We start from the raw sequence: 27576 nt of genomic DNA, 5'->3' as shown, positions 1-27576 counted from the left end.
AAATTTCTGTTGCTAAGTGAGACATTCAAGTGAATTTTGCTCCATTTTATGACTTTGCTTGCCACAATTGTTAAGTGAATCTAGATTTCCATTGATTCTGCTTGTCAGAAAGTCGCAAAAAGGGATCACATGACCCCGGGACACTGCAACCGTCATAAATATGAGTCATAATGTGTGAATCACAGGACCATTGAGATGCTGAAGTGGTCCCAAGTGTGGAAAAATGAATATAAATCACTTTTTTTTCAGTGCCGTTGTAACTTCGGTCACTAAATGAACTGCTGTAAAGGCAAGTACTTCAATCAACCTTACAAACTCTGAATATTACAATTTCACATCATACAGTTCATGTAGTCGTAAGTCAAGGACTACCTGTAGTTTCTGCAGCCTCACAGTCTTGCACAACAAAGGAGTTGTGTGCAAGTGGAATGGAGTCCAGTACAAATTTCTCCTTTGCTGTCTGGATAAGCATGGGAGGACTTCGACAGTTTGTTCATACCTACCTTAGGTCTATTTTTCTCAAGAAGAGCAATAAACATGCAGGCAGCTGAGAGCTTATGGTCATTTGCAGATGTTTTGACCTAGGCTTCCCCAAAAAGCACAAAGCAGATTCCTGGTCCGGACAAAACCCCTTTTATTAAACGGATGTGAATTCCTCTCATTCACAATCAGCCAAGGCCTGGTAAACCACCTTCCAAAGGTGAATTTATGACCACAGACCTTATCTAGCTTGGAAAGCTGCCATGTAAATATTTCCCAAATGAGGTGCTGTGCAAGGAAAGACTCAAAATTTCCACTACTGGTTCTCCAGAACTGGTCAGAACCTGCTGAATACCACCTCTGATCCTGGGATGCAAAAAACCTGCCACAGTTAGACAATGGAAAGAGAGATTTCCATTGGGGAAGCTTGACCTACCATCAACGTTTTCTTCCTCACGGCTTCAACTCTATGAATTGCTTCTTCTATTTTATTCTAGGCCGAAAAGATGAGTTATCTTGAAAGGAAGACGGATCTTAACAAAAACTTGTGCCATTCGTATGTGGACTTTTTGCTTGTTGCCAACCCTTGGGGAGAGCCACCTCATTTTTATGCTACGCCGCCTGGTTATGTTCCACCATAATTATCGCATCAACTCTGGCTAAATCCTTTCCCACGGCTGGCCCGTGCGCGTGGTTTCTCTCATGTTTCAAGAGGGATGCTTTGTGACTGAACTTTTTCCCGCAGTCCAAACACTCAAAGGGCTTCTCCCCCGTGTGGCTTCTCTGATGATTAATCAGGTTGGATCGCTGACTGAAGCTCTTCCCACATGCCGTGCAGTTGTATGGCTTCTCCCCCGTGTGAGTTCTTTGGTGGCCGACCAGGAATTATCTCCGGCTGAAGCTTTTCCCACACTCCAAACACACGTACGGCTTTTCCCCTGTGTGAATCCTCTCATGGATACGGAGAACTGAGCTGCAACTAAAGAATTTCCCGCAGCTGGCACACTCGTACGGTTTCTCCCCTCTGTGAGTTCTCTCATGGGATGTCAAGCTTGAACTGTTGCTGAAGGATTTCCCACAGTCGGGACAGCTGTAAGGTTTCTCCCCTGTGTGGATTCTCTGGTGGTTCAGAAGGTTTGAACTCTGGCTGAAATTCTTCCCGCAGTCTAAACATTTGTACGGTTTCTCTCCGGTATGGAGTCTTTGATGGCGGACAAGACTTGACCTAAAGCTGAAGTTTTTCCTACACTCTGTGCATGTGTATGGTTTCTCACCCGTCTGAAGGTCAGGAGTTCTCTTTTCATGTTCTGAATGTTTGGATGGATCCCTTTCACCATAGGCATTCTCCTGCTTTCCTGGGGCTGAACTGCAAAGAAAGCTTTTACTCCAATTCGAACACGTACGAAGACTTCCTCCCCTCGGCTCTAAGATCTGACTGGAATCGTGCCCGCATTCGGCACATCTGTACGGTTTCTCTCCAACAGGGATCCTCTGCAGATTACTTTGAGAAACCTTTTGAGGCAACCCATCCTGACCATCGATGGTCGATTCTATTCTCCTTTGTTTGTTCTGCCCCAAAATGGAGTCCCAGCTTTCACCACCTTTGTTACGTTGGTATGGCTGTTTTTCAGCTTCCATTTTCTGGCATGTAGGAAGATCACAAGCATCATCTCTGGGTGTTCTTTTCCAGATGTTTTGACTGAAGATGTTGGCATCCTCTTTCTCAAAGGTATGTTTTTCTGCTCCTCCTTGTTCTAAGGGCCTCCCTTCATTCCTCTCTGTCTCTTGATGACATTTTGTCATGCTCCCCATCGGGGACAAGGAGAAAAGTTCTTGTATGGCTTTATCAAATGGAACTCCAGTAAGTGCCATCGGGTGGGAAATTCCTTTCATAAAGTTCTTCCTCTTGTTTTCAACCATTTCTACAGGGAAATAACAGAGAGAAATGAGGCTGTGGAGAGGATTTTGACATTTAATATCTCACTGCTTCTCCCCATTAAACAGAGAGCAGCATAGGTGATATGATGATTCTCTTCTCACAATAAAAAAAAATCCCAAATGTTATTACGTTACAGCAGAAGCCCCATCCTTACATATATACAAACTTCCCTACTTTCGATGCTAGTACATAAGTCATAGGTTAAAGAAAACAACTCAGAAGTATATTAGAAATTTAGCAAAATCCAAATTGGACAAAAAACGGATAGAAGCTGGACAGAGGGCAATCCAATCTGGAAATAAAAATGAATTTCCTGATAATAAGAACGATAAATCAACGGAATTATGGCTGCTCCAGAACTGGAGGTATCCAAGAAAAGATTGAACTACTATTTGTTTGAGATGGTACAAAGACTCCTGCCTTGGGCAGGAAGTTGGAGTAGAAGACCTCCAAGGTCCCTTCCATAGACTTCCTATGATTCTATGATCTGTGACTCAAATCTTACCGAACAAGTGGATCTGATGATCTATCCTTCGCTCAGCTGCCTTCATTCCTGTTTCCAACAAAGGCTGTTTTATTTTGATGCAATTTGTCTGGAAAAAAAAGAATACGATTTAAGAATATTTAATAGAAAATTTTCATATTTAGCAATGCATTACAATATTATAGCCAATGTACATACATACTACACAATAATATATAGATACATACAACATTATAAGAAATGTGGGAGGATGGCATCCTTTTGTCTTCTTTAATCCCCTATCAGTGGGATTGCAGGGTTTTTTTTTAACAGCCCTGAAATTAACAGATATTTTTCTCAAAAAACAACAACGTCCTGTTTACTGTATGGGTCAAACGTGTTAAATTAGATTTGGTTTGCAGGAAAAGGGTGGGGGTTTGTGAAGATCCAGACTCAGTGTTTGCGTGTGTGTGTGTGTGTGTGTGTGCGCGCACACACGCGCGAGTGTGCTCATGAGCCCATTTTCCTTAAACAAACTTGGTTTGGAGAAAAACTGCAAATGTGATTCCTAAATTAGGTAACAGTAATGTTTCTTGTAAGTGGACCTAGTTTCTAACCAATTAATTAATTAATTAATTAATTAATTAATTAGTGGTTTCATGCGGAGAGCAGGAATGTTACACAACTTCAAAGTCTATATCCTAGGACAAGTCCCGTCAGCGTTGGTGGTATTTTCTTCTTGGTAGCTGTTTACTATTTGATTTTTCTCTCGGATTGTTAATTTGGTATTAATACTGGTGTCAATCCCTGCTTTAATACTGGTGTTAATCCCTGCTTATCTGAGGGTTGATTATTGTTAAGGAGGCATTTTGGTCTCTTAATTTTTGTCCCACCAATCCTAACAGGGCAAGTCACTATACATAAACAGAGAGCATTCCCTTCTAGCACTAAGGTAAAGGTAAAGGTTCCCCTTGCACATATGTGCTAATCGTTCCTGACTCTAGGGGGCGGTGCTCATCTCCGTTTCAAAGCCAAAGAGCCAGCACTGTCCGAAGCTGTCTCCGTGATCATGTGGCCGGCATGACTAAACCCCTAAGATTCACGGAATGCTGTTACCTTCCCACCAAAGATGGTTCCTATTTTTCTACTTGCACTTTTTATGTGCTTTCGAACTGCTAGGTTGGCAGAAGCTGGAACAAGTAACAGGAGCTCACTCTGTTATGCGGCGCTAAGGTTTCGAACTGCCGAACTGCCAACCTTTCTGATTGACAAGCTCAGCATCTTAGCCACTGTGTGTCCCTGGTTCTAGCACTAAAGCTGTTATTTAATTGGTTAATGAAAAGTCTGCAAGAAATCAACCAAGCACAGAGAGCACCAAGAATTCTACGGTTCAACCCTGAGCTGCAAACATTATCTTCTATTAGGACCACCTGGTTGGCCCAAATGAAAAGACTCACCTGCTCTTCTTGCACTTCAGATACTTCTTTCCACAGCAAGAAATCTTCTGCTAGGGCCACCGCTTGGAGGGAGGTCTCTGGGTTGTCTTCCCTAACCCAGTTTTGCATCTCTGGTGGCAGAATTTCCAGGAACTGTTCCAGGATCACCAGCTCTACAATCTGCTCCTTCGTGTGACTCTCGGGCTTCATCCATTGATGGCCGAGATCCTGGAGGTGTCCAAATGCTTCTCGAGGCCCCGCCGCCTGCTCGTAGCGAAACTGCCTGAATCGCTGGCACAGTCTCTCCAACCTGATCTTGTCCTTCTCCAGGACTTCCTCTCCAGCTTTCAGAGGACAATCCATGCTTTGGATGGCATGAGCTTTCCTACTAAAGTCTGTCAGGACTTCAGATGCAACTATTCCTCTATACTCTGGGTTGGCATGAGACATGGCTTCCAACAATGTGGTAGAGGAATTATGGTCAGCCCACTCTTCGGATCCAAGCCGCTGAAATTGGCTTTCTTTGGAATGAGATCTTTTCTGGATATTATGCCATGGAACCTCTGAACCCAACTCCTCTAATGGCTCTCCTTTAATCTGCAGGGGATCCACATTGGATGGAATTTTTCCAACCCAGTCCTCATGGAGAACATTTCTTCCTCCTTCCTCCATTTTCTCCCCTGGAGCTTGTTCAGATCTTGTGGACGCCTGCATTTTTATTCGAGCCAAGGTGGCGCAGTGGTTAAAATGCAGCACTGCAGGCTACTGCTAGATCAGCAGGTCAGCGGTTCAAATCCCACCGGCTCAGGGTTGACTCAGCCTTCCATCCTTCCGAGGTGGGTAAAATGAGGACCCAGATTGTTGGGGGCAATATGCTGACTCTCTGTAAACCGCTTAGAGAGGCCTGAAAGGCCTATGAAGCGGTATATAAGTCTACTGCTATTGCTATTATTGCTATTGCTATTCCTGGCAAGAGAATTGGTCCTGGAAACAGGATAATGGGAGAGGAATTAAAGACAAGGAAGGTCATATCAACTTAGCCATGCCTCTTTATTTTCTAATCTCTTGTAGAATGTGATGGCCTTCCCATACTTGTTGGGACTGCAGCTACATGGGGCTGCCTTTGAAGACTTCCTGGAAGCTTCAGCTGGCCCAGAACGCAATGCTACAGGCGGTAATGGATAGTATAGCCATGAAACACCTCTGTTTCCTGAATGGCACCAATTGCTAATTTGCTTCTGGGTACAATTCAAGGTGATGATCATTACTTACAAAGCCCTCATGGACTAAGTCCTGCTTAATTGAGAGATTGCCTGTTTCCCACAGTGTTTGTCTGGCCAATTTGATCTGGCAGGCTTTGTGCTCTGTGTGTTCCTTTGATGTCTTTCAAAAGGTTGTCCAGTCTATTTTTGAAAACCTCCAGTGATGGAGTTCCAAGAACTTCTGGAGGAGGCCAGCCGTTACATTACCATATTTTTCAGAATATAAGACGAACCTTCCCCCCCCCACCAAAAAAAGATGGTGAAAATTTGGGTACGTGTTATTCACTGAATGTAGAATAACATTCTACATTCAGTGAATAACACGTACCCATTCCCACCCACCCACCATCTCCCACCCTTTGGCCTCTGTCTCCCAGCAATTTACCCCCTTGCAGCAAATGGGGGGGGGGGGCTTGCGGAGGCTGCAATAGGCTATAGCAATCCCTGCAGTGTGAAACAGCTGATGGGGAGGCACACTTAAACTGAAAGTGAAACTTGCTGTTTGCTCCACTAGGCAATATGCTGGGAGGCAGAGGCAGATTTTTTTTTCTTGTACTAATCAGGCTGTTTGCTACAAGAAGGTAAGTCAATAACTATAAATGCCTATAGAATGTTCAAATTATTAGACTTGTTTTTTTAAAGACTCCTTTATTATTGTTCTAGACAGCTTAACAAAATGAAGAAGCTTTTAAAAATTAAATGCTTGATCTGAAGAGGCCCAGTGCTATTGTATCTTCTTTTAAAAAGCACAGAATGACTATACTTCCAGAAAGCACATCAATTTTAACAGCATCTGTACAAGTATAGTCTGAAATGTAACACTACAGTGTATAGCAGTAGACTTATATACCGCTTCATAGGCCTTTCAGGCCTCTCTAAGCGGTTTACAGAGAGTCAGCATATTGCCCCCAACAATCTGGGTCCTCATTTTACCCACCTCGGAAGGATGGAAGGCTGAGTCAACCCTGAGCTGGTGAGATTTGAACCGCTGAACTGCTGATCTAGCAGTAGCCTGCAGTGCTGCATTTAACCACTGCGCCACCTTGGCTCTTAATATATTGTCTGTACTGTTTGCTGTTTGTTGCAACAAGGCAAATTGCTGGGAGGCAGAAGCAGATTTTTTCCCCTTGATTTCCTCCCAAAAAGCTAGGTATGTCTTATATTTTGGAGCATCTTATATGCCAAAAAATACGGTAATTGTTCTCATTGACAGGAAGTTTCCTGTCAGTGACAAATTCCTTGTGTGTCCAATCACACTTGGCCAATAAAGAATTCTATTCTCCTTAATTCTAGGCTGGATCTGTCTTCGATAAGCTTTCATCTACCAGTATCCATCAGGGCTGGAGAAATTCTGGCTTTCTAGGTGTTGCTGTGAAGGAATAAGCTTGCATTGAAAATGCTAGAATTCCCCCAATCCGATGGACCATTCCACGAAACATGCTGACTCTGTAAACCGCTTAGAGAGGGCGGGAAAGCACTGTGAAGTGGTATAGAAGTTTAAGTGTTATTGCTATTGCTATAGGCTGCAGCTGGTGAGTGGACAGGGCAAGAGGCTCAGAAGAGACCCTCCCGAGTTTCTTGGATTACAATGACGTTGGAGGCTGAGGGGGAGAACTGTATTTTCAGACTTGCAGGATTCTGTCAATATAGCCTTACTATAATATGGAATTAGCTCATCTCTCATGATTTAGTTTACCCAGTGAGGCCATGGACCAGTGGTGGGTTTCAAAAATTTTTGGAACCTCTTCTGTAGGTGTGGCCTGCTTTCTGGGTCCACTGGTGGAACCTCTTCTAACCGGTTCGGTAGATTTGACGAACCGGTTCTACCGAATAGGTGCGAACTGGTAGGAACCCACCTCTGCCATGGACCCCTGGAGAGAAATATTGAAAGTTATATAGGTAGTCCTCAACTACCTGTATGTCTAAGAAAATATATGCTATGCACCTGAGATAGAGAGCAGGAGCAGCTGCCTTTTGCATCTCTGTTGCAGGGAGGGGGGGGGGGTAGCAACCTCTTGGAAAAATTATCTCATGATGTAATATGAATAGTTGACCTTTGATTTCTAAACGTCAACTTGCAGAGAAGAAAAACAAAACAAAACAAAACTAAGCAAAGATAAGAAAGCAACACAACCAGCTTGGTCAGTTTTTCAAAGGGTAAGACTAGTAACTTGACATGCCTGCCTCTGCTTGTCCCAAAACTTTGATTTGCGTGTAGAAAAAGGTACTAGTCCAGCCTTCTGCACTGCGGAACTGGATGCCTGAATAGAATAGAATAGAATAAAGAACAGAATAAAGAATAGAATAGAATAGAACGCTTTATTGGCCAAGTATGATTGGACGCACAAGGAATTTGTCTTTGGTGTATATGCTCTCAGTGTACATAAAGAAAAATAAAATAGAATACATTCATCAAGAATCATAAGATATAACACAGTGATAGTCATAGGTTACTAATAAGCAATCAAATTATACTAGGAAACAAATAAAATATAAATTTTAACAATACAAGCAACATGGTTATAGTCATAAGTGGAAAGAGATAGCTACTAGGAAGGAAGAGAGTAATAATAGTAATACAATTTTAGTAGGTAATATGATAGCGTTGTGGGAATTATTTGTTTAGCAGAGTGATGGCATTCGGGGAAAAACTGTCCTTGTGTCTAGTTGTTTTGCTGTGCAGTGCCCTATAGCATCGTTATGAGGGTAGAAGTTAAAAACAATTTATGTCCAGGATGTGAGGGAGCTGTAGTTATTTTCACAGCCCCCTTTTTGACTCATATGTTCAGTGCAGTATACATGTCTTCGATGGAAGGCAGGTTAGTAGCAAGGAAGAAAGCAGAGGAAGAAACCGTGTCTTTCCTTGAATATTAGCTAAAAGAAAGAAGGGGAAGGAGCTATGGTGGTTTTCAATTTTCTTTTTATCTTTGTCCTAAAACAAAACTTCTGTCTGTTAAGCTGCAGAACAACAAGATTCTGGTTTTATTTCCCACATCTCCAAAGTATACTTACAGGTTTGCAACTCTGTAAAATCCCAGCATCTAAAATACTGTGCATGCAAATTAAACAAATGAATTTTTGGCGATTATTTCTCCCCCTATTGTTATCAAAAGATTAACACACATTTGAGTGCACAGTGATGGCATTCCATATGTTATTGTGTGGCAAGCGCTAATATACATTTACCCTAAGCGTAATAACATACCTGGGTGGGAGATTTGATTGGTAATTGAATAGGGGAAATGCTACTGCCTTGAATGGGACTGGATAATAGGGAAGGGGGAAAAACCTATGGGGGAGGGGGAAGTAATGTCAAACTGTTGTAAATTATTGCCAAGAAAACAACTCGGTTCATTTGGTCACCTGCAGCTGAGCTGGACTGGACAGTGTTTATTTTCAGAGCCCTCTTTTTGACTCATATGTTCAGTGCAGTATACATGTCTTCGATGGAAGGCAGGTTAGTAACAAGGAAGAAAGCAGAGGAAGAAAGCACATCTTTCCTTGAATATTAGCTAAAAGAAAGAAGGGGATCCTTCTTTATCCTTCCAAAGATCAGTTCTTTTTAAAAAAATGTTCTTTTGTTCATATTCTTAACCAGCTTGCAAGCCAGGTTAAGTTTAGAGATTGAAATGGCACAAAGTGACCCAGTGGGGTTCAGGATCGACCAGGGCAGGGAATCTTAATCCGCATTTCCCAAGGAGTAAATGTCCCTGATTCTAATATTATGCCACCTGCAGTAGTGCAGCCCACTACATGCTCGCTTAAAAAGAAAAAGAAAAAGAAAGAAAGCCGTTGAGTTCAGCGAGGCTTACCAAACAGGTATAGTAGGATCGCAGGACGCTTACCTGGAAATAAAGCCCAAGACAACTCCAGGCAGGCTGCCTTCTCAAGAGCTCAAACGCCGGGCGACCCCGGGGAATTGCTTCGCCCCCGCAGGGCTGCCGTCGTTGCAGAGATGCGGGGGAGCCCGGGCTCGCGTCCAAAGAAAATAAACAGCCGTCTCACGTTCCCAACAAACCCCCATTGGAAGGGGGGGGGTCAGTGGGAGCGTTGTGCCTGCTCTCGGCGCGTCCCTTTCGCTCTAGACGCGCCGCTGGGAAGACGAGCGAGGTTAGGTTGCCTGGAGGACGCGGCGAGCAGTTCTGGCGGTGGGGAAGGCGGTGGCTTCGGGAGATAGGCGCCTCTGTCTGGCCTTTCGCCAGCTCTATCCCGGCCTGCTGGGAGCCTCCTCTTCCTTGCCCTGCTTTCCGGGCCCGTCCCACTTTCCCTCGCTCACCTGTGCGGCGGCAGAAAACCTTTCCCGCGGCGTTTTGCACGGCCGCGCCACCTTTCCACTTTCACTAGGGCGGTCTGGACCGGGAAGGCAGCGCTCGCGTATTGTGCTCTCCACCTGTGGTCTTGTGCGCTCTCTCTCTCTCTCTCTCACACACACACATACACACACAATCTCTCTTTTACATACACCCTCCCTCCCTCGTTCTCTCTCTCACATACACACAATGCCTCTCTTACACACAGAATCTTTCTTACACACACCCTCCCTCGTTCTCTCTCCCTCCCTCTCTCACACACACTCACTCCCTCATTCTTCCTCCCTCTTTCACTCACACACTCACCCTCTCTCGTTCTCTCCCTCCCTCCCACTCTCTCTCTCACACACTCCCTGGTTCTCTCTCTCTCACACACACACATACAATCTTTTTCTAAACACACAATCTCTCTCACACACTCTTGTTCTCTCTCTCTCACACACAGTCTCTCTCTTACACACAAAATCTCTCTCTCTCTCTCTCCTCTCTCTCTCACACACACACTCCTTCCCTCCCTCCCTCATTCTCTTTCCCACGCTCTCACCTGTGATGTTTTGGCATTCTATTCCCTTGACCTGAAGGGCAAGCCCTTCCTTTGTTTTCCCATTTGACAAGGACCACAAAGTTCGCAACCTTTCCGGAATGCAGATTTCACCTGTGTGAATCCCCTCCCTCTTTACATCTCTTCACCACCCTCTACTTAGTTCCCCTTTTCTCTTGTTTGCTTTTAGCAGTGAGTGAGCACAGTTTCACCTGGCCCACAAGATCCACCTTTCTTCATCCCAATTTGCATCAGAAACTGAAATAAACAGTTTCTTTATTATCTATGCTTCTTTGTAAGCTTCTTGTAATCAAACTGTCAGATGGCATGTTTCTATCAGGTAGCTTTTCTTTGTAAGGCCACAGACATTCCCTGTTCTTCTAACTTTACTCTTTCTTGTACCAAAGGTGCTTTTTCAGAGGCAACTGGACTTTCTTGGGTTTTTTTAAAAGTCATTTTGCTTCTCATCCAAGAAGCTTCTTCAGCTCTGACTGGACAGGGGGAATGGAAGGGTTTATATTCCAATGAAATCCTTCCATTCCCCACTGTCCTGTCAGAGCTGAAGAAGCTTCTTGGATGAGAAGCAAAACGTCTTCAAAAGAAAAAACAAGAAAGTCCAGTTGCCTCCTGAAAAAGCATCTTTCGGACAACCATGACCTGGGTGACAGAATCTCCAGAGACTTTTATTCTTTCTTCTTATTCTAAGCCACATTATTTTCTAAGTACATGTTCTTAAAAATGTTAAATTAAGTCTGATGCAAAAACAGCACACTTTATTTTCCACATTCCTATTCCTGTGCTACAAAACCTATGCACTGAATGTCTCAATTTCCATCAGTTGCCGCCCATCAGTTACCATCCATCAGTCCTGGCACAGTGGTTAGAATGCAGTACCGCAGGATACTTCTGCTGACTGCCGGCTCAAAGTTGACTCAGCCTTCCATCTTTCCGAGGTGGATAAAATGAGGATCCAGATTGTTTGAGGGGGGGGAATATGCTGACTCTGTAAACAGCTTAGAGAGGGCTGTAAAGCACTGTTGAAGTGGTATATAAGTAAGTCTAAGTGCTATTGCGAATCAGTTACCATCATTGCAAAAGTCCACATTGCTTGCACACTCTACCCTGATATCCTATGTTTTTTGGGGAAAACACGAGATGCATAGGAAAGCCATCACCAGCAGCATAAATAACTGGGAGCAAACAACTGTGCACATAATAATATACACCTGCATAAGATACCGCTGCGTCATAGAAGGTGCAGAGGACATTCCCTAAATTTTAAGGCAAAGATTGGGATGTTGATTCAGCAGCCACAGATTTGCGAGCCCACCCCTCTCTGGTTATCATGCACACTTTCCTAACGATGCTTTAAGAAAGTTTACAATCTCCGTTTCCAAGCCCCTCTCAAGCTTTCCCACTCGCTGGGCTTTCATCCCCCATCCCTGCAAAATCAATCGCTCAGATCATCACGCCTGTCATCGCCCCCCACCCCCAAATCCTGATTTCCCCCGTGGGCGCTCTATCCTCCGCTTCCTCCCCATTCTTGTCTCTCCCCCTGCTGAAATGGTTAAAGCAGCGGATCCACCATTCCTAGAGAGGAGGGAACAGGAAATGCCGGCCAGGGCCCCTTTAGAAGGGGAGGGGGCGCGGACTCTTCCTGTCCCGCCCCCTTTCCATTCTCCCAGCGGACAGCTCAGTCCGCGACTGGCGGCGACTGCAGGTGGACCAACCTTTGTTACTCGTCCGCCCGCCCGCCCGGCGAGGGAAGGTCAGCCCGGGAGAACCGAGAGGAAGACCCACCGGGCGGGCGGACAAGAGATCGAAGCCCGCGGCGGGAGCGGGGAAGGTCAGCGTCTTTGGGCCGGCTTTGCAAAGCGGAGGGAGGCGAGGCAGGGCTCCGGGGGAGAGTGGGGGGGACGACGGACTCCGGGGACGCGCGTCCATATTGTTTTCGGGTTGCCTCTTACCAGTTTTTCTCCCCGGGGAGCTCCAGGTCTTTTTCTGCCTCGGGAGGAAAAAGCGGGGTCCACCCAAAAAGGGGTGCTGCAAGGGAGGCGGGATCGGGCAGGCGAGAGTCAACCCTCCCCTCCGTCCTTTGCCTTCCCGGGGGAGGGGGCTTCAAGGAGTCGTCCTTATTGTTCCCTAAGCGCTGGACAGAGGTTTTCCACGAGCCTGGATTTACTGGTGGTCTCCCATCCAGGCCTGGGCTAATCAAGTTTTGCTTGGCCGATGATCAGCCAGGATTGAGTTGTCTTTCTTGCTCTCTGAGCTTGCTTGTTTTCTTGCAGGCGTTTGGTGACCCAAACTAGGTAACATCATCGGTGCTAGTAAGGAATTGAGTTTGCTGTCAGTTTATATTCTGGTGGGTTGCCATGTCAGTGTTGGTGGGTTTGGTGGTCTTAGAGATTCTTTGGTTGGGTTGTTTGGCATCCTGACAAATCAGTCATCAATAAACAGGTAGAATAGAAATAGAGTTCTTTAGTGGCCAAGTGTGATTGGACACATAAGGAATTTGTCTTTGGTGCATATGCTCTCAGTGTACATAAAAGAAAAGATACATTCGTCAAGAATCATACCGTATAGCACTTAATGATAGTCATAGGGTACAAATAAGCAATCAAATCATACTAGGAAACAATCAATATAAATAGTAAAGATACAAGCAACAAAGTTACAGTCATGAGTGGGAGGAGATGGGTGATAGGAACAATGAGAAGACTAATAGCAATAATAATGCAGCCTTAGTGAATAGTTTGACAGTGTTGAGGGAATTATTTGTTTAGCAGAGTGATGGCGTTCAGGAAAAAACTCTGCAGGGGGATGTGGCACCTCTCCCTGCATGGCCCATTTTTGGTCCAAGGATGCTTGGACAGGCCCAAAACAGGGTGCACATGCTTGGGGGGGGGAGAGTGGGGGGAGCGCATGGACATGCTTAGGGGTGCGGGGTGCATTGCATTATGAGTGGGCATGCGAGCGTGTGGTGTTGCACATTTTGGCACGTGATGACAAAAAAGGTTAGCCATCACTGATCTATATACTATGCAAAAGAGACAAGCAACCAGCCCAAAATAGAACAAAAAAGATCCAAAGACCTCTCCAGCAGCAAGCAGCACCCAGATCAGCATTAGATTAACTCCAAGTTTAACATCAGACCAACAATCAAGTAATCAAGAAGCTGCAAAAGAACCATCAGTAAACGGCCCAACCAAAGAATCTCTAAGGCCACCCTCCCACCAACAGGAAAAGCCACCAGAACTTAAACCGACAGCAAACCGCCCGCCCTACTGATGATGTTACCTAGCTTGGGTTATGAAACGTCTGCAAGAAAACAAGCAAGCTCAGAGAGCAACAAAGATCCTTGAGCTACATATATTCTCCTTGATTGGCAGCCAGGGTTGGCTCAGTGTCACGTCAAGATGCCTGGCTACCTGTTAAAAGGGATTGGAAAGGGGAGGGGGGAGGAATGTCGATCAATAATGACTGCATGTGGGTCATAAATTGAGGACTGTGGCTTATTCAGTCTTTCACGGGAGCGACATTTGCAACCCTGATCCTGGGAAATGATTGCAGGGGGAATGTATCAATCCAGATACTGCATTGTATGCTAGCAGAGGATTTGCTTGGTCTGGGAAATGGGAACTGCTGCTCTGCCATAACACTATCAGGATAATAGAATAACAGTTTGAAGGGTCTCCTTGGAGATCTTCTAGTCTAACCCCCTGCTCAAGCAGGAAATCCTATACCATTTCAGACAAATTGTTGTCCAATCTCTTCTTAAAAACCTCCAGTGTTGGGAGTATTCACAAAGCCGTTCCATTGCTTTGTTTTCATTGTTACAAAATTTTTCCTTAGTTCTAGGTTAGTTCTCTCCTTGATTAGTTTCCATCCATTGTTTCTTGTCCTGTCCTCAGGTGCTTTGGAGAATAACTTGACTCCCTCTTCTTTGTGGCAGCCTCTGAGATATTGCAACGCTGCTATCATGTTGCTCCTAGTCCATCTTTTCATTAAACTAGAGTGTAGGGTAATTTAGACTAGACTTAGTGGCTAGTAACCCTGATATTTGCTACGTTAATTTCTAAAGAAAACAAGAATGAAAATGTTGTTCTGCTTAGCCAATTCCCTTTGAAGTATCTGGTTGGCCAATAGGAATGCTGGTCTGGATTGGCCTTTGATCTGAACTCTTCTTGAACTCCCCCCCACCCCCACCCTGTTCTTCCATACTGTGTTTAGAATAGAATAGAATTCTTTATTGGCCAAGTGTGATTGGACACACAAGGAATTTGTCCCCAGTGCATAAGCTCTGATGTACATACAAGAAACAAGTGATAAGTCATGATTATAATCATCATAAAATGCATTAATCAAAAATCATAATATGCAAAACTGTGATAGTCATAGGATACTAAATAAGCAATCAACATAAAGCATACTAGGAAAATAAATGAAAAAATATAAATTGTAAGATACAAGCAACAAAGCTATAGTCATAAGAGGATAAGGAAATAGGTAATAGGAAAGATGGACAAGTTTAATAGTAATACAGCCCTCCTAGAGGGTTTGACGGTGTTGTAGGAGTTGTTTAGCAGAGTCATGGCATGGGGGAAAACTGTTCTTGTGTCGAGTTGTTTTGGCGTGCAATCCCCTAGAGCATCATCTTGAGGGAAAAAGTTGAAAACAGTTTATGTCCAGGATGTGAGGAGTCTGTAGGTATTTTCACAGATTTAGTCCAAATTCCCAGTCATGTCAAGTTGCTTGTCAATCAATCCTTGCAGTATGTGTAATGTCCAAGAATGCATGTCTGCTTAGAAACAGCTTCTAAATATTGTGTGATTTCTTATTGCATTTTGATTTTTTTATCTGGGAAAATGGAATTGTAATTTCTCTTCCACATGAATTCAAGATATCTTAAGGTCACAGTGACAAGACTTAGTCTAACATAAGAGCGGAATTTCTGAATATAGAAACCACAAACAATATCCCTAAGTTTCTTGGGGATAAAAACTATATAACAGACAGGAAGTAACAGGTGAAGCTAGGCAAAATCACATCAGATACTTGTACAATTAGCACAGGAGCCCCCTAGGGCTGTGTGCTCTCTCTCCACTTCTCTCTCTATACCTATGACTGCATCTCAAACGATCCATCTGTTAAACTACTGAAGTTTGCAGATGGTACTACAGTGATTGGTCTCATTTGAGACAACGATGAAACTGCATACAGACGGGAGGTTGAACAACTAGCCTCGTGGTACGACCGGAACAATCTGCAACTGAACACACTCAAAACCATAGAAATGGTGTTAGACTTTAGGAGAAACCCTCCCATACTACCACCTCTTACAATACTAGACAACACAGTATCAACAGTAGAGATCTTCAAATCTCTAAGTTCTATCATATCAAGACCTAAAATGGACACCTAACATCAAAAACATCATCAAAAAAGCGCAACAAAGAATGTTCTTCCTGTGCCAACTCAGGAAGCTCAAACTGCCCAGGGAGCTGCTGATACAGTTCTACAGAGGAATTACTGAGTCTGCCATCTGCACCTCTATAACTGCCTTGTTTGGTTCTGCATCCCAACAAAACAGACACAGACTTATGAGAATAATTAGAACCGCAGAAAAAACAGTTACTACCTGCACACTGCACAAGTCAAAAAGAGGGCTATGAAAATATTTACACACCCCTCACATCCTGGACATAAATTGTTTCAACTCCTACCTTCAAAACGACACTATAGAGCAACTGCACACCAAGACAGTTAGACACAAGAACAGCCATCACTGTTCTTCACATCCACCAAATGCCATCACTCTGCTAAATAAATAATTCCCTCAACACTGTTACACTATTCACTAAGGCTGCATTACTCTTACTGTTAGTCCTCTCATCGCTCCTATCACCCATCTCCTCCCACTTATGACTGTAGGACTAACTGTTGCTTGTATCCTTATGATTTATATTGATATTGTTTCCTGATTGCTTATTCGTAGCCTATGACTATCATTAAGTGTTGTACCTTATGATTCTTGACAAATGTATCTTTTCTTTTGATGTACACTGAGAGTATCTGCACCAAAGACAAATTCCTTGTGTGTCCAATCACACTTGGCTAATAAATAATTCTATTTTATTCTATCTGCCTGTCTGTATGCATTACTATATAAAGATACTAGCAGCAGACTATTATGAAAATGAATATGTTGCCTTTTATACATTAGAAATATATGGTACTATTTAAATGGAAATAATTGGATAATTATTAAATGGCAATAAATGGATAGCAAAATCCCAATTAATGGATTAATGGGTAACAATTAATGGATAGCAATTAATGGATTAATGGATAGCAATTAATGTAATGATAGTAAATGGTGAACATGTGTCCCCACGGCACTGAAATTAAATAAAGATGCTAACAGCAGCCTATTATGATAATGAATATGTTGTCTTTTCTATATTAAAAATATGCAGTTCTATTTAAATAGAAATAACTGCATTTAATAGATAACAATAAATGGATAGCAAACTCCAATTAATGGATGGCTAAATAGATGTCATTTGATTAATGTCTGATGCTTGGTGACTGACTCATATTGATGACAGTTGCTGTGTCCCGGGGTCACGTGAGCCCCTTTTGCGACCTTCTGACAACCAAAGTCAACGGGGAAGTCAGATTCGCTTAACAACTCCGTTATTAACTTAGCAGCTGCAGGGATTCACTTAACAACGGTGGCAAGAAAGATCGTAAAACCCGGCAAAGTTCACTTAACAAATGTCTCGCTTAGCAGAATAAAATTTGGGCTCAATTGTGGACATAAGCCGAGGACTCCCTGTATAGGAAGGGGAAAGCGCGCATCAAATATGCAAGATAGCGAGCATAGCATCTGAGCCCTGCCCCTTTTTTATTCTGCATCCAATGGCAATGCTCGTCGAAAAGGAGGCAGGGCTTGTGTCTCAATGCTACTCCTGCCATTTTGACCCCCCCCTCCTCTCTCATTGCCACAGCAATAGAGAATTCCTGCAGGGGCCAATTCCTAACTGGGAAATGTAGGAAAAGGCAACACTGTACGGTTGGAAGGGCAGCTCATTAACTTAAGTTAATGTTTACATATAAGGGTTGCCTGTCAGCCAAAGGTCTTCTATGTTGCAATCATGGCAATACTTTAAACCAGTGTTTCTCAACCTTGGTGAGTTTAAGATGTGTGGACTTCAACTCCCAGAATTCCCCCGCCAGGAGTTAAAGTCCACACATCTTAAAAGTCGCCAAGGTTGAGAAACACTGGTTTAAAGTATTGCCATGATTGCAACACATATATTGTTTAAACCCTGGTTTAAACGGGTCAGGTTTTTTGGGGAAAAGGGGGCATGCAGAGGCTTTGGGAAGCTTCTAGAGTGCTCCTGGGGGCTGGGCAAAACTGGCCCGTTCCCCCCTCTTTTTTGCCCCCCCCAGCCCCCAGGAGCACTTTGCAAGCCTCCCAAACCCTCTGCATGTCCATTTTTGCAAAGGGGCAGGGTTTCGGGAGGCCAAAAATGCTGTATTCAGTGTATAAGACGCACCCAGATTTTCACCCTCTTTTTTGAGGGAAAAAGGTGCGTCTTATATTCCGAAAAATACGGTAATAGCACTAGTGCATCTTAGGCATTACTTCTTTCTTAAGGAAGGATTAAATGCCTTCAAATTTGATTTTGGAATGGAAAAGCAGAAGCACTAGAAATACAGCTAGTCCTCAACTTACAGCAGTTCATTTAATGACTGTTCAAAATCACAACAGCACCAAAAATAGTGATTTCTGACCACATTTCACACTTGTGACCCTTGCAACATCCCCAGTGGTCACGTGATTTACATTTGAATGCTTGACAACTGGTTCATATTTATGACGGTTGTAGTGTCCCGGGGTCATGTGGTCGCCTTTTGCGACTTCCTGACAAACAAATTCAATGGGGAAGCCAGATTTCGCTTAACAGCCGTGTTACTAATTTAACAACGGTAGAGATTCATTTCACAAATGTGGCAAGAAAAGTCGCAAAACATGGACAAAACTCAAAACAAATTTCTAACTTAGCAAACTTAAATTCTGGGCTCAGTTGTGGTCGTATGTCGAGGACCACCTGTAAATGTAGAAATTGGGAGGGGGGGGGAATGATCTGAAAAATATTAAGGAGAAAAATTTGCTTCCAGTTCGTGCCATGTGATCATGGTGAGGCTCTTGATTCCTCCTGCCAGGTCTGGGAAGAAATTGATACATGCCTCTTCATGGTATTCTCTTTTTTTCCCCGCTAGGCATCAGGTGTGAGTGGAGAAAGAGAGAGTCGCTTCTGCTAAGACGGACGAAGTTCTCTCTCTGATTCGGTAAAGATCCAACTCCCCATGGAGGCCATCGCGGAAGAGGATGAAAATGCGAGCTTGCTGGGTAAGAGAATTTGGGGGCAGCTGGACCAAGACAATTCGCTCAGTGGTGGGTTCCAGACAGTATGCCCTGGTACGGGCGTACCAGTGGGCACTGTTGCGGAACGCTGTTTTGATGGAACTGCCTGCGTTCCTTACCTGTTTTTAAGCCAATCGGGCCATTTGCACACCCGTGTACAGTGCCTGCATGACCTCTGCTAAGCAGCTGGAGCGTCACAGGGTGGTGGGTGCGCTTGTGTGCGCAGCATACGTGCCCGAGGTGGATGCCCAGCCCTGTCACAGTGTACTGGTTGCGACGGGATCCGGAACCCACCACTCACTTTGCTTCCAGAAACAAATAATAAGAGGGAATTTCTTGCTCTTTCCATGTCCAGGCCACTTCTGGCCTGGGAACTATATCTTACTTCAATATAGCTACTCTTTCACTGACAAAAGTTCATTTAGTGGCCGTCCGAAGTTACAATGGCAGTGAAAAAAGTGACTTACGACCGCGTTTCACAATTACAAACCGTTGCAGCAGCCCCGTGGTCATGTGATCACAATTCAGACACCCGGCAATTGATTCATATTTATGACGGTTGCGGCGTCCTGGGGTCACGTGATACCCTTTTGCGACCTTCTGACAAGCAAAGTCAATGGGGAAGCCTGATTCAATTAACAACTGTGTGACTAACTTAACAACTGCAGTGATGCACTTAACAACTGCAGCAAGAAAAGTCGTAGAATGCGGCAAATCTCACTTAACAAATGTCTCACTGAGGAACAGAAACTTTGGGCTCAATTATGGTCGTAAGTCGAGGACCAACTGTGCTGGTGATGGGAAAGTACCCTGGGCCGCATTCAAGCAAGCAGGCTAATTCAGAGGCCAAGCTGGTTAGCTGATTTTGTCCTTTAGGAGAGCTGTCAGAAAATGTCTGAAGATTCTTTTTCTTCTTCTTCTGCCATGTTCGTCATTGGATGTTGCTGATCATGTTGGTGATCCTATTTTTGTCAACAGCCGCATGAAAAAGTGCTGCTGAGATTTGTCCAAACCAGACCCTTAGATTTTGAAGCCCTGATGTTCTTCTTCTGCCTGGACCTCTTTTGCCTTCAGTCTTTCCCTGGAGGATGAAGTGAAGTATGCCGTATTTTTCTGGGTGTCACATACTGTATTTTTCGGAGTATAAGACGCACCTTTCCCCCCAAAGAGGGTGAAAATCTGGGTGTGTCTTATACACTGAATACAGCATTTTTGGCCTCCCAAAACCCCGGCCCCTTCACAAAAATGGACATGCAGAGGGTTTGGGAGGCCTGCAAAATGCCCCTGGGGGCTGGGGAGGGCAAAAACGAGTGAAAAACGGGTTCATTTTTTGCTCATTTTTGTCCCCCCCTCCAGCCCCCAGGAGCACTCTAGAAGCCGCCTAAAGGCTATGCATGCCCTTTTTTGGCAAAAAAATTGCAAAAAGCGGGCCGTTTTTTGCTTGTTTTTGCACCCTCCCTCCAGGAGCACTTTGCAGGCTTCTCAAACTTTCTGCATGCCCCGTTTTTCACAAAAAAATGAGGTGTGCAGAGAGTTTGGGAGGTCTGCAGAGTGCAGAAACTTTTTAATAAAATATTTACCTCTTCAAAATCTTGGTGCATCTTATACTCTGGTGCGTCTTATACTCTTATAAATACAGTAACATGTCCAAAATATTCTAGCTTTTGCTTTTTTTATGGTTTTGATGATTGGCTTCCTGCCATGGCTGCCTTCCTTTGCCTACTGGCAGGGCCGATCCTGCAATTCAGAGAAAGCCAGTCTTTGCCTTGGTTCCTGGTGTAAGTTCAGAGCAAAGCAAGGCATGAAAAGGAATATTCGCAACAAGATTATTGAGGCTGTGTTTGTGTGCGTGGGTGTATTAAAAAAAGGTTAAAAGTAGTTGTGACTGCGCAACTGAATCCCTGTCCCTTATACACGGGTTTAAAAAAAAGGTAGTCAGGGCTATGACCATGGCAGATTTTAGTATTACTTTTTAACTTCCCTGTGGATGCTTGTGGTGATCAGGAAAATAAGTCCACTGTAGAAAGGATGTACGTTGTGGGAAGCTCCCAGGATGGATTCAAGCAACAAATGTACAGCTATTAGCCTCAATGTATGACCACAATTGAGCCCAAAATTTCCGTTGTTAAATGAGACAGTTTTTAAATGAGTTTCGCCCCATTTTACGACTTTTCTTGCCACAGTAGTTATGTGAATCACTATAGAGTTGTTAAGTGAACCTGACTTCCCATTCCCTTTGCATGTCAGAAGGTCACAAAAGATGATCACATGACCTGGGACACTTCAACCGTCATAAACATGAGCCAGTTGCCAAGCATCCGAATTTTGATGACGTGACCACAGGGAATGCTGCAATGGTCACAAGTGTGAAAATGGTCATAGGTCACTGTTTTCAGTGCCGTAACTTTGAATGCTCCCTAAACGAATGGTTGCAAGTCAAGGACTTACCTGCACCCCAGTGAGTCAAGGGTGTTGGGCTTGCTTGCGGGAGAATTCTGGGAGTTGAAATCCTCCTATCTGAAAGTTGCTAAGATTGAGAATTGCTTATCTAATGCTTGCTGGGTCAGCTGCTTTGCACAACACCCTGGATCCTTCACTGACTTGGTGAAATTTGGGAAATAGCTACTGAGCTGTAGTGGTCCGCCAGTGGCCTGCAGAGCTGGCAGCAGATTCGGACAGTGAGGAGGTTGGGGAGGAACATTGGCCAGTCCTAGAGTCTGGAGAAGACTCTGATGAGGGCTTTGTATTGGAGGCAGAGAGGGGGCCAGGGCCATCTGACAGTTATCAACTGCCTTCAGAGTCAGACATCAGTGAGGCAGATGAACACTGGAGCCTGTTCCCAGCATGTGCATGCACAGAGTTGCCAGATGAAGTGAATAGCTAAGGAACAAGGGTTGACTGGGAAGTAAGGCCACAAGTGGACCAAGAATGGCCTCTCCCAGAGAAAATAAAAGAGGAGTGAAAGGAGAGTGGAGTTTGCACTCTCCGAGACTCCTTGCCAAGTTTTACAGATATCGGCCTTTCAGCTCTCCAAGCCAGATAAGGTCTGCGACAATGGTGGGTTGCCAATTTTTTTTACTACTGGTTCGGGTACGCATGTGCAGAAGCATCCGGGCCATTGGGCGGAGCCTCCTGCTGCCGCTACTACTGGTTCGTCCGATCCGGGCCAAAGCGGGAGCAACCCACCTCTGGTCTGTGACAGTAAATCCTCCCTTGAAAGATTTTGCTGGATGTGATGGAGCAGAATCCACAGTAAATTAATCAAAGGGGTTTTTGTCGGGACAAGGAGTTTGCTTCATGCTCTCGGGAACATGAGCAGACAAACCAACGGCATATGGTACTTTTCATATTCCTGTAATCCATTGGCTGCTTTTTTTTTTTTTAATTCTTACAGGCAACGGGGAAGTGACAGAGCCCAAGGTGGCAACCTGTTGGATGGTGAGACCTGACTATATGGAATTCAACCGGGATTTGCTGGAGGAAAACATGTACGAGTTTCCTGGGATATCTATGGTCGAGGAGGGGAGCCATTCAGAAGCTGCGGTTGAAGCGGCTTCCTTTTGTGCAAAAGGCCCCAGTTGTACCAGCACCCTCCCAGACTCCTTTAACAACCAGAAATCCACGGTTAGAGAGAAACCCTACAAGTGCTCATTCTGCGGGGAAAGTTTCAAGCAGCGTTCCTACCTGGTCAAGCATGAGAGGACGCACACGGGGGAAAAACCCTACAAGTGCTCGGTGTGTGGGAAAAGCTTCAGCCAGAGTTCCCACATCATTACGCACGAGAGGACTCATACCGGAGAGAAACCCTACCAGTGCTCGGACTGCGGGAAGAGCTTCAACCGCAAAGCCAACCTCCTGGCTCACGAGAGGACCCACACGGGGGAGAAACCCTACGCCTGTTCCGATTGCGGCAAGTGCTTCAGTCAGAGTTCGTGGCTGATGGCTCATAAAATCATCCATACCGGGGAGAAGCCGTTCAAGTGTTTGGTCTGCGGGAAGCGCTTCAATAACCGCTCGAGTCTCATTAAACACAAGCGGTCCCACTCGGAAGAGAAACCCTACATTTGCTCGGACTGCGGGAAGTCCTTCAAGGAGAGCTCTAAGCTTATTAAACACCAAAGGATTCACACGGGCGAGAAGCCATACCGGTGCCCGTTGTGCGGCAAAGGTTTCTGCTTCAAGTCCAGCCTGAGCCAACACGAGCGGACGCACACGGGGGAGAAGCCCTACACCTGCTGCGTGTGCGGGAAAACCTTCCGGCAGAAGTCGCATCTCATCAGGCATGAGAAGATGCACATGGGAGACAAGTCCTACTCCTGTTGAGAACTGCCGAAAAACCATCGGCTGGGGCTCCAGATAGCCACAGGATAGACGTTCTCCCTGCAGGGAGAGAAACAGATGAAGTTCAGCCAGCACCTGTGGTCTCAGAAGTAAAAAAGAAAAAAACAAATGAGGAATTGGAAGGACAGTGATCTGGGACTTGAAAAACAAATTCATTTAAGCCTGCTTTGTAAATCTTTTTGCAATTTTCTTTTTTCTAATAAAAGAAAACCAAAGTAGATCTCCCAACTTAGTCTGTCAGTCCTTCTTTCAAGCTTCTCAAACTGAGTTGCACTTTGAGGTAAGATGGGCAGCCTATAAAATTTGCATATAAATAAATTATAGAGTCTACCTCCTTAGAATTTATTCTGCTCTGTTCTATTCTATTCTATTATTCTATTCTATTCTATATTAGAGTAGAAGGTAGTCTAAGGTAAGATGGGCATATATATAAATTTTATATATAAATTTTAGAGTTGATCTCCATAGAATAGAATAGAATATAGAATATAGAATATAGAATATAGAATATAGAATATAGAATATAGAATATAGAATATAGAATATAGAATATAGAATATAGAATATAGAATATAGAATATAGAATGGAATATAGAATATAGAATAGAATAGAATTCTTTATTGGCCAAGTATGATTGGACACACAAAGAATTTGTCTTTGGTGCATATGCTCTCAGTGTACATAAGGAGAAAAAAATACATTCATCAAGAATAAAAAGATACAACAGTGATAGTCAAGATTACTAATAAGCTATCAAATCATACTAGGAAACAATATAAACCATAAGGATACAAGCAACAAAGTTGCAGTCCTGCAGTCATAAGTGGGGGGAGATGGGTGATAGGAACAATGAGAAGACTAATAGTAATAGTAATGCAGACTTAGTGAATAGTTTTACAGTGTTGAGGGAATTATTTGTTTAGCAGAGTGATGGCGTTTGGGGAAAAATCTTTCCTTGTGTCTAGTTGTTCTGGAGTGCAGTGCTCTATGATGTCATTTTGAGGGTAGGAGTTGAAACAATTTATGTCCAGGATGTGAGGGGTCTGTATATATTTTCATGGGCCTCTTTTTGACTCGTGCAGTGTACAGGTCCCCAATGGAAGGCAGGTTGGTAGTAATTGTTTTTTTTCCCTGCAGTTCTGATTCTCCTCTGAAGTCTGTGTCTGTCTTGTTGGGTTGCAGAACCAAACCAGACAGTTATAGAGGTGCAGATAACAGACAGTCCTGATTAGCAGGGGGCTGCTTCCTCCTTCGAAGGAGGGCCTCTTGCAGAAATTGGGGTGGGTGGGTGGGAGAGGCCGACCCAATGAAGAGAAAAGGAAAACAGGTAAAGGGGAACTGGTGTCCTAAATAACCACCACACTGCAGTGTGTTTTGTGACAGTGGGACTGCATTGGAGGCCGTTCTTACATCAACTCTTAACACATTGAAAGTGATTCACATTAGTTCAGGGAATTTATTACTGTAATACAATAGCAGAGTTGGAAGGGACCTTGGAGGTCCACTAGTCCAGCCCCCTGCCTAGGCAGGAAACCCTATACTGTTTCAGACAAACGGCTATCCAACATCTTCTTAAAGACTTCCAGTGTTAGGGCATTCACAATTTCTGGAGGCAAGCTGTTCCACTGATTAATTGTTCTAACTGTCAGGAAATTTCTCCTCAGTTCTAAGTTGCTTCTCTCCTTGATTAGTTTCCACTCATTGCTTCTTGTTCTACCCTCAGGTGCCTTGGAGAATAGTTTGACTCCCTCTTCTTTGTGGCAACCCCTGAGATATTGGAACACTGCTATCACGTCTCCCCTAGCCCTTCTTTCTATTAAACTAGACATACCCAGTTCCAGTTAGTCATTAAAACACGAGTAATTGTACTATAAAGCCCCCTGCTTTAACTCAAGAAAGGCCGCAGAGAGGATCAAAAATATTTTCCAATAGAATCGTATATAATTCTTGTTTTTAAGTTTGAATTTACAGGTAGTCCTCAACTTACAACCACAATTGAGCCCAAAATTTCTTTTTCTAAGTGTGACATTTGTGAAGTGAATTTGCCCCATTTTTAGACCATTCTTGCCACAGTTGTTAACTGAATCACTGCAATTGATAAATTAGTAACATGGTTGTTAAGGGAAACTGGTTTCCCTATTGACTTTGCTTGGCAGAAGGTTGCAAAAGGTCACATGGCCCCTGCATCCTTGAACTGTCATAAATGTGAGTCAATTGCCAAGCACCTGAATTTTGATCACGTGACCATGGGGATGCTGTAACAGTCATAAGTGTGAAAAATGGTCATGTCACATAACACAACTGCCAAGTAACCTTATTCTTCCATCCTCCATTTCAAGAAGCCTGATCATCAGTTCCTCCTTCAGCTTCGCAGGCTTGCAAGATGGGAATGGGAAACTGACTCCAAATACAGGTAGTCCTCGACTTACAACAGTTCATTAAGTGACAGTTCAAAGTTACAACGGCACCGAAAAAAGTGACTTATGATCATTTCCCAAACAACAGTTGGCAGCATCGCTATGGTCACATGATCAAAATTCAGATTGATCATAGCAACTGATTCATATTTAAGACAGTTTCAGTGTTCCAGGATCATGTGATCACCTTGTCAACTTGTAAAGCGTTTCCATGACTACTATCAAGTTGACATAGAAAAAGAAAGGAGAATTCCATGCATACCTTTGGCCAGAGTCAGGTCTCATATTCCTACAGCTGGCGTGTGAAATGCGCATGTTCATAGCCGGCCGCAGCACCTTGTTGGTGGATGTGATTTATGACACAGACAGAAAGGAGGGGATACAGGGGTAAAGTTCTAACGCAATTAAGCGGATATCAGTTTCGGCTCCACAGAAGAACATGCCAAAATGTTGATCCTAATAAATGAATGGATTTCTTTTGAACTTTGTCTCGAGGCTCGTAAATTAACTAGGTCATCTTTTGGAAACTTCATACACCTTTTGTGACCTGACAAGCAAAGTCAATGGGGGAGTAAGATTCATGTACCAACTGGCTTGCTAACTTAACAACTACAGTGATTCACTTAACTGTAGCAAGAAAGTTTTAAAGTGAGGGGGGGGGGGCAATCTAATAAATCAATTTTAATGTTTTAAAGCAGGAGTGTCAAACTCCGGCCCGTGGGGTGCTTAGATCTGGGTCACGGGGCTGCCCTGGAAACAGCGAAGGCCCAGTCTGCAGTGCCTCTGCCAGTGAAAATGAAGTTCTATTTTCATTGGCAGAGGGCTGTAGGATGCTGTCATGGCTGAAAAGAGGGCCCTGGGGGCACGCATGGCCCACTCAAGCTCCGTTTTAGCTGGCAGAGGTCTGCAGGCCCTTACGATTGAAAACAGATCGGGAACCCGTTTTCACTGGCAAAGCTCTGAGGCCACCATAATTGCCCCCAACACGAGTGATGTCAAGCTGACCACGCCCACGCCAGCCCCCCAAGGTTCAAACACAACCCTGATGCAGCCCTCAATGAAATTGAGTTTGACACCCCTGTTTTAAGGGATTCATGAACCAGTCAGTCAAGGGGCAATAGTTTTGAAAAATAAGTTCCAAGCTGGGGGCAGCAACTTTGAAAAGGGGCCTCCATCAAGTGTTAATACCACTTTATAATGCCTTAGTAAGGCCACACTTGGAATACTGCGTTCAGTTTTGGCCGCCATGATGTAGAAAAGATGTGGAGACTCTAGAACAGAGTGCAGAGAAGAGCAACAAAGATGATTAGGGAACTGGAGACTAAAACATATGAAGAACAGTTGCAGGAACGGGGTATGTCTCGTTTAATGAAAAGAAGGACTAGGGGAGACATGATAGCAGTGTTCCAATATCTCAGGGGTTGCCACAAAGAAGAGGGAGTCAAGCTATTCTCCAAAGCACCTGAGGGCAGAACAAGAAGCAATGGGTGGAAACTAATCAAGGAGAGAAGCAACTTAGAACTGAGGAGAAATTTTCTGACAGAACAATTAATCAGTGGAACAGCTTGCCCCCAGAGGTTGACTGTCCCAACACTGGAAGTCTTTAAGAAGATGTTGGATAGCCATTTGTCTGAAATGGTATAGGGTTTCCTGCCTAGGCAGGAGGTTGGACTAGAAGACCTCCAAGATCCTTTCCAACTCTGCTATTGTATTATTGTATTATCTCCATGTGCTTCAGAGCAGCCCAGAGGAATTTGTGAGGGCTGTTTGCATGTTCATTGCTGGACCTTAAAGAAGCAGTCACTGACCTTCAATAAGCTGAGGAAAAATTTCTAGCATATGCTGTGCTTATCAGGGGATAATAAATACATGATTCAACCACATAAGTCTTTATTGTTCAAATAAAGGTAGTCCTCAACTTACAACAGTTCATTTAGTGACCATTCAAAGTT

The 27576-nt window shown here is 44.1% G+C and overlaps 2 protein-coding genes across 2 annotated transcripts; one reads left to right on the top strand and one right to left on the bottom strand.

Annotated features, from left to right (window-relative positions):
• Positions 1 to 773: 773 nt before the first annotated feature.
• On the bottom strand, positions 774 to 9993 carry LOC116504240 (zinc finger and SCAN domain-containing protein 2-like). The gene is made up of 5 exons (XM_032211144.1): positions 9426 to 9993; positions 5285 to 5302; positions 4340 to 5040; positions 2925 to 3012; positions 774 to 2402 (listed from the first exon to the last, which is right to left on the bottom strand). The coding sequence occupies exons 3-5, from the start codon at positions 5030 to 5032 to the stop codon at positions 1366 to 1368; spliced, it is 1818 nt and encodes a 605-aa protein (XP_032067035.1). The 5' UTR covers positions 5033 to 5040; positions 5285 to 5302; positions 9426 to 9993; the 3' UTR covers positions 774 to 1365.
• A 2107-nt stretch (positions 9994 to 12100) lies between these two features.
• Positions 12101 to 23434, top strand: LOC116504252 (zinc finger protein 239-like). Its single transcript, XM_032211169.1, has 3 exons — positions 12101 to 12277; positions 18721 to 18850; positions 22260 to 23434. Exons 2-3 carry the CDS (start codon positions 18808 to 18810, stop codon positions 23186 to 23188), a joined length of 972 nt encoding a protein of 323 aa, XP_032067060.1. The 5' UTR covers positions 12101 to 12277; positions 18721 to 18807; the 3' UTR covers positions 23189 to 23434.
• The last annotated feature ends 4142 nt before the right edge of the window (positions 23435 to 27576 follow it).

The sequence above is a fragment of the Thamnophis elegans genome, chromosome 2 (assembly GCF_009769535.1).
Source record: "Thamnophis elegans isolate rThaEle1 chromosome 2, rThaEle1.pri, whole genome shotgun sequence".
Classification (NCBI taxonomy): domain Eukaryota; kingdom Metazoa; phylum Chordata; class Lepidosauria; order Squamata; family Colubridae; genus Thamnophis; species Thamnophis elegans.
Note: the sequence above shows the minus strand (reverse complement) of the source record. Positions and strands in the feature narration are given on the sequence as shown.

Coding starts and splice junctions, on each gene's coding strand:
- LOC116504240 (XM_032211144.1), bottom strand. CDS start 5,032: ATGCAGGCGTCCACAAGATCTGAACAAGCTCCAGGGGAGAAAATGGAG. Junction 3,013..4,339: donor CTGAAGTGCAAGAAGAGCAG/GTGAGTCTTTTC, acceptor TTTTTTTTCCAG/ACAAATTGCATCAAAATAAA. Junction 2,403..2,924: donor TCATCAGATCCACTTGTTCG/GTAAGATTTGAG, acceptor ATTTCCCTGTAG/AAATGGTTGAAAACAAGAGG.
- LOC116504252 (XM_032211169.1), top strand. CDS start 18,808: ATGGAGGCCATCGCGGAAGAGGATGAAAATGCGAGCTTGCTGG. Junction 18,851..22,259: donor TGAAAATGCGAGCTTGCTGG/GTAAGAGAATTT, acceptor TAATTCTTACAG/GCAACGGGGAAGTGACAGAG.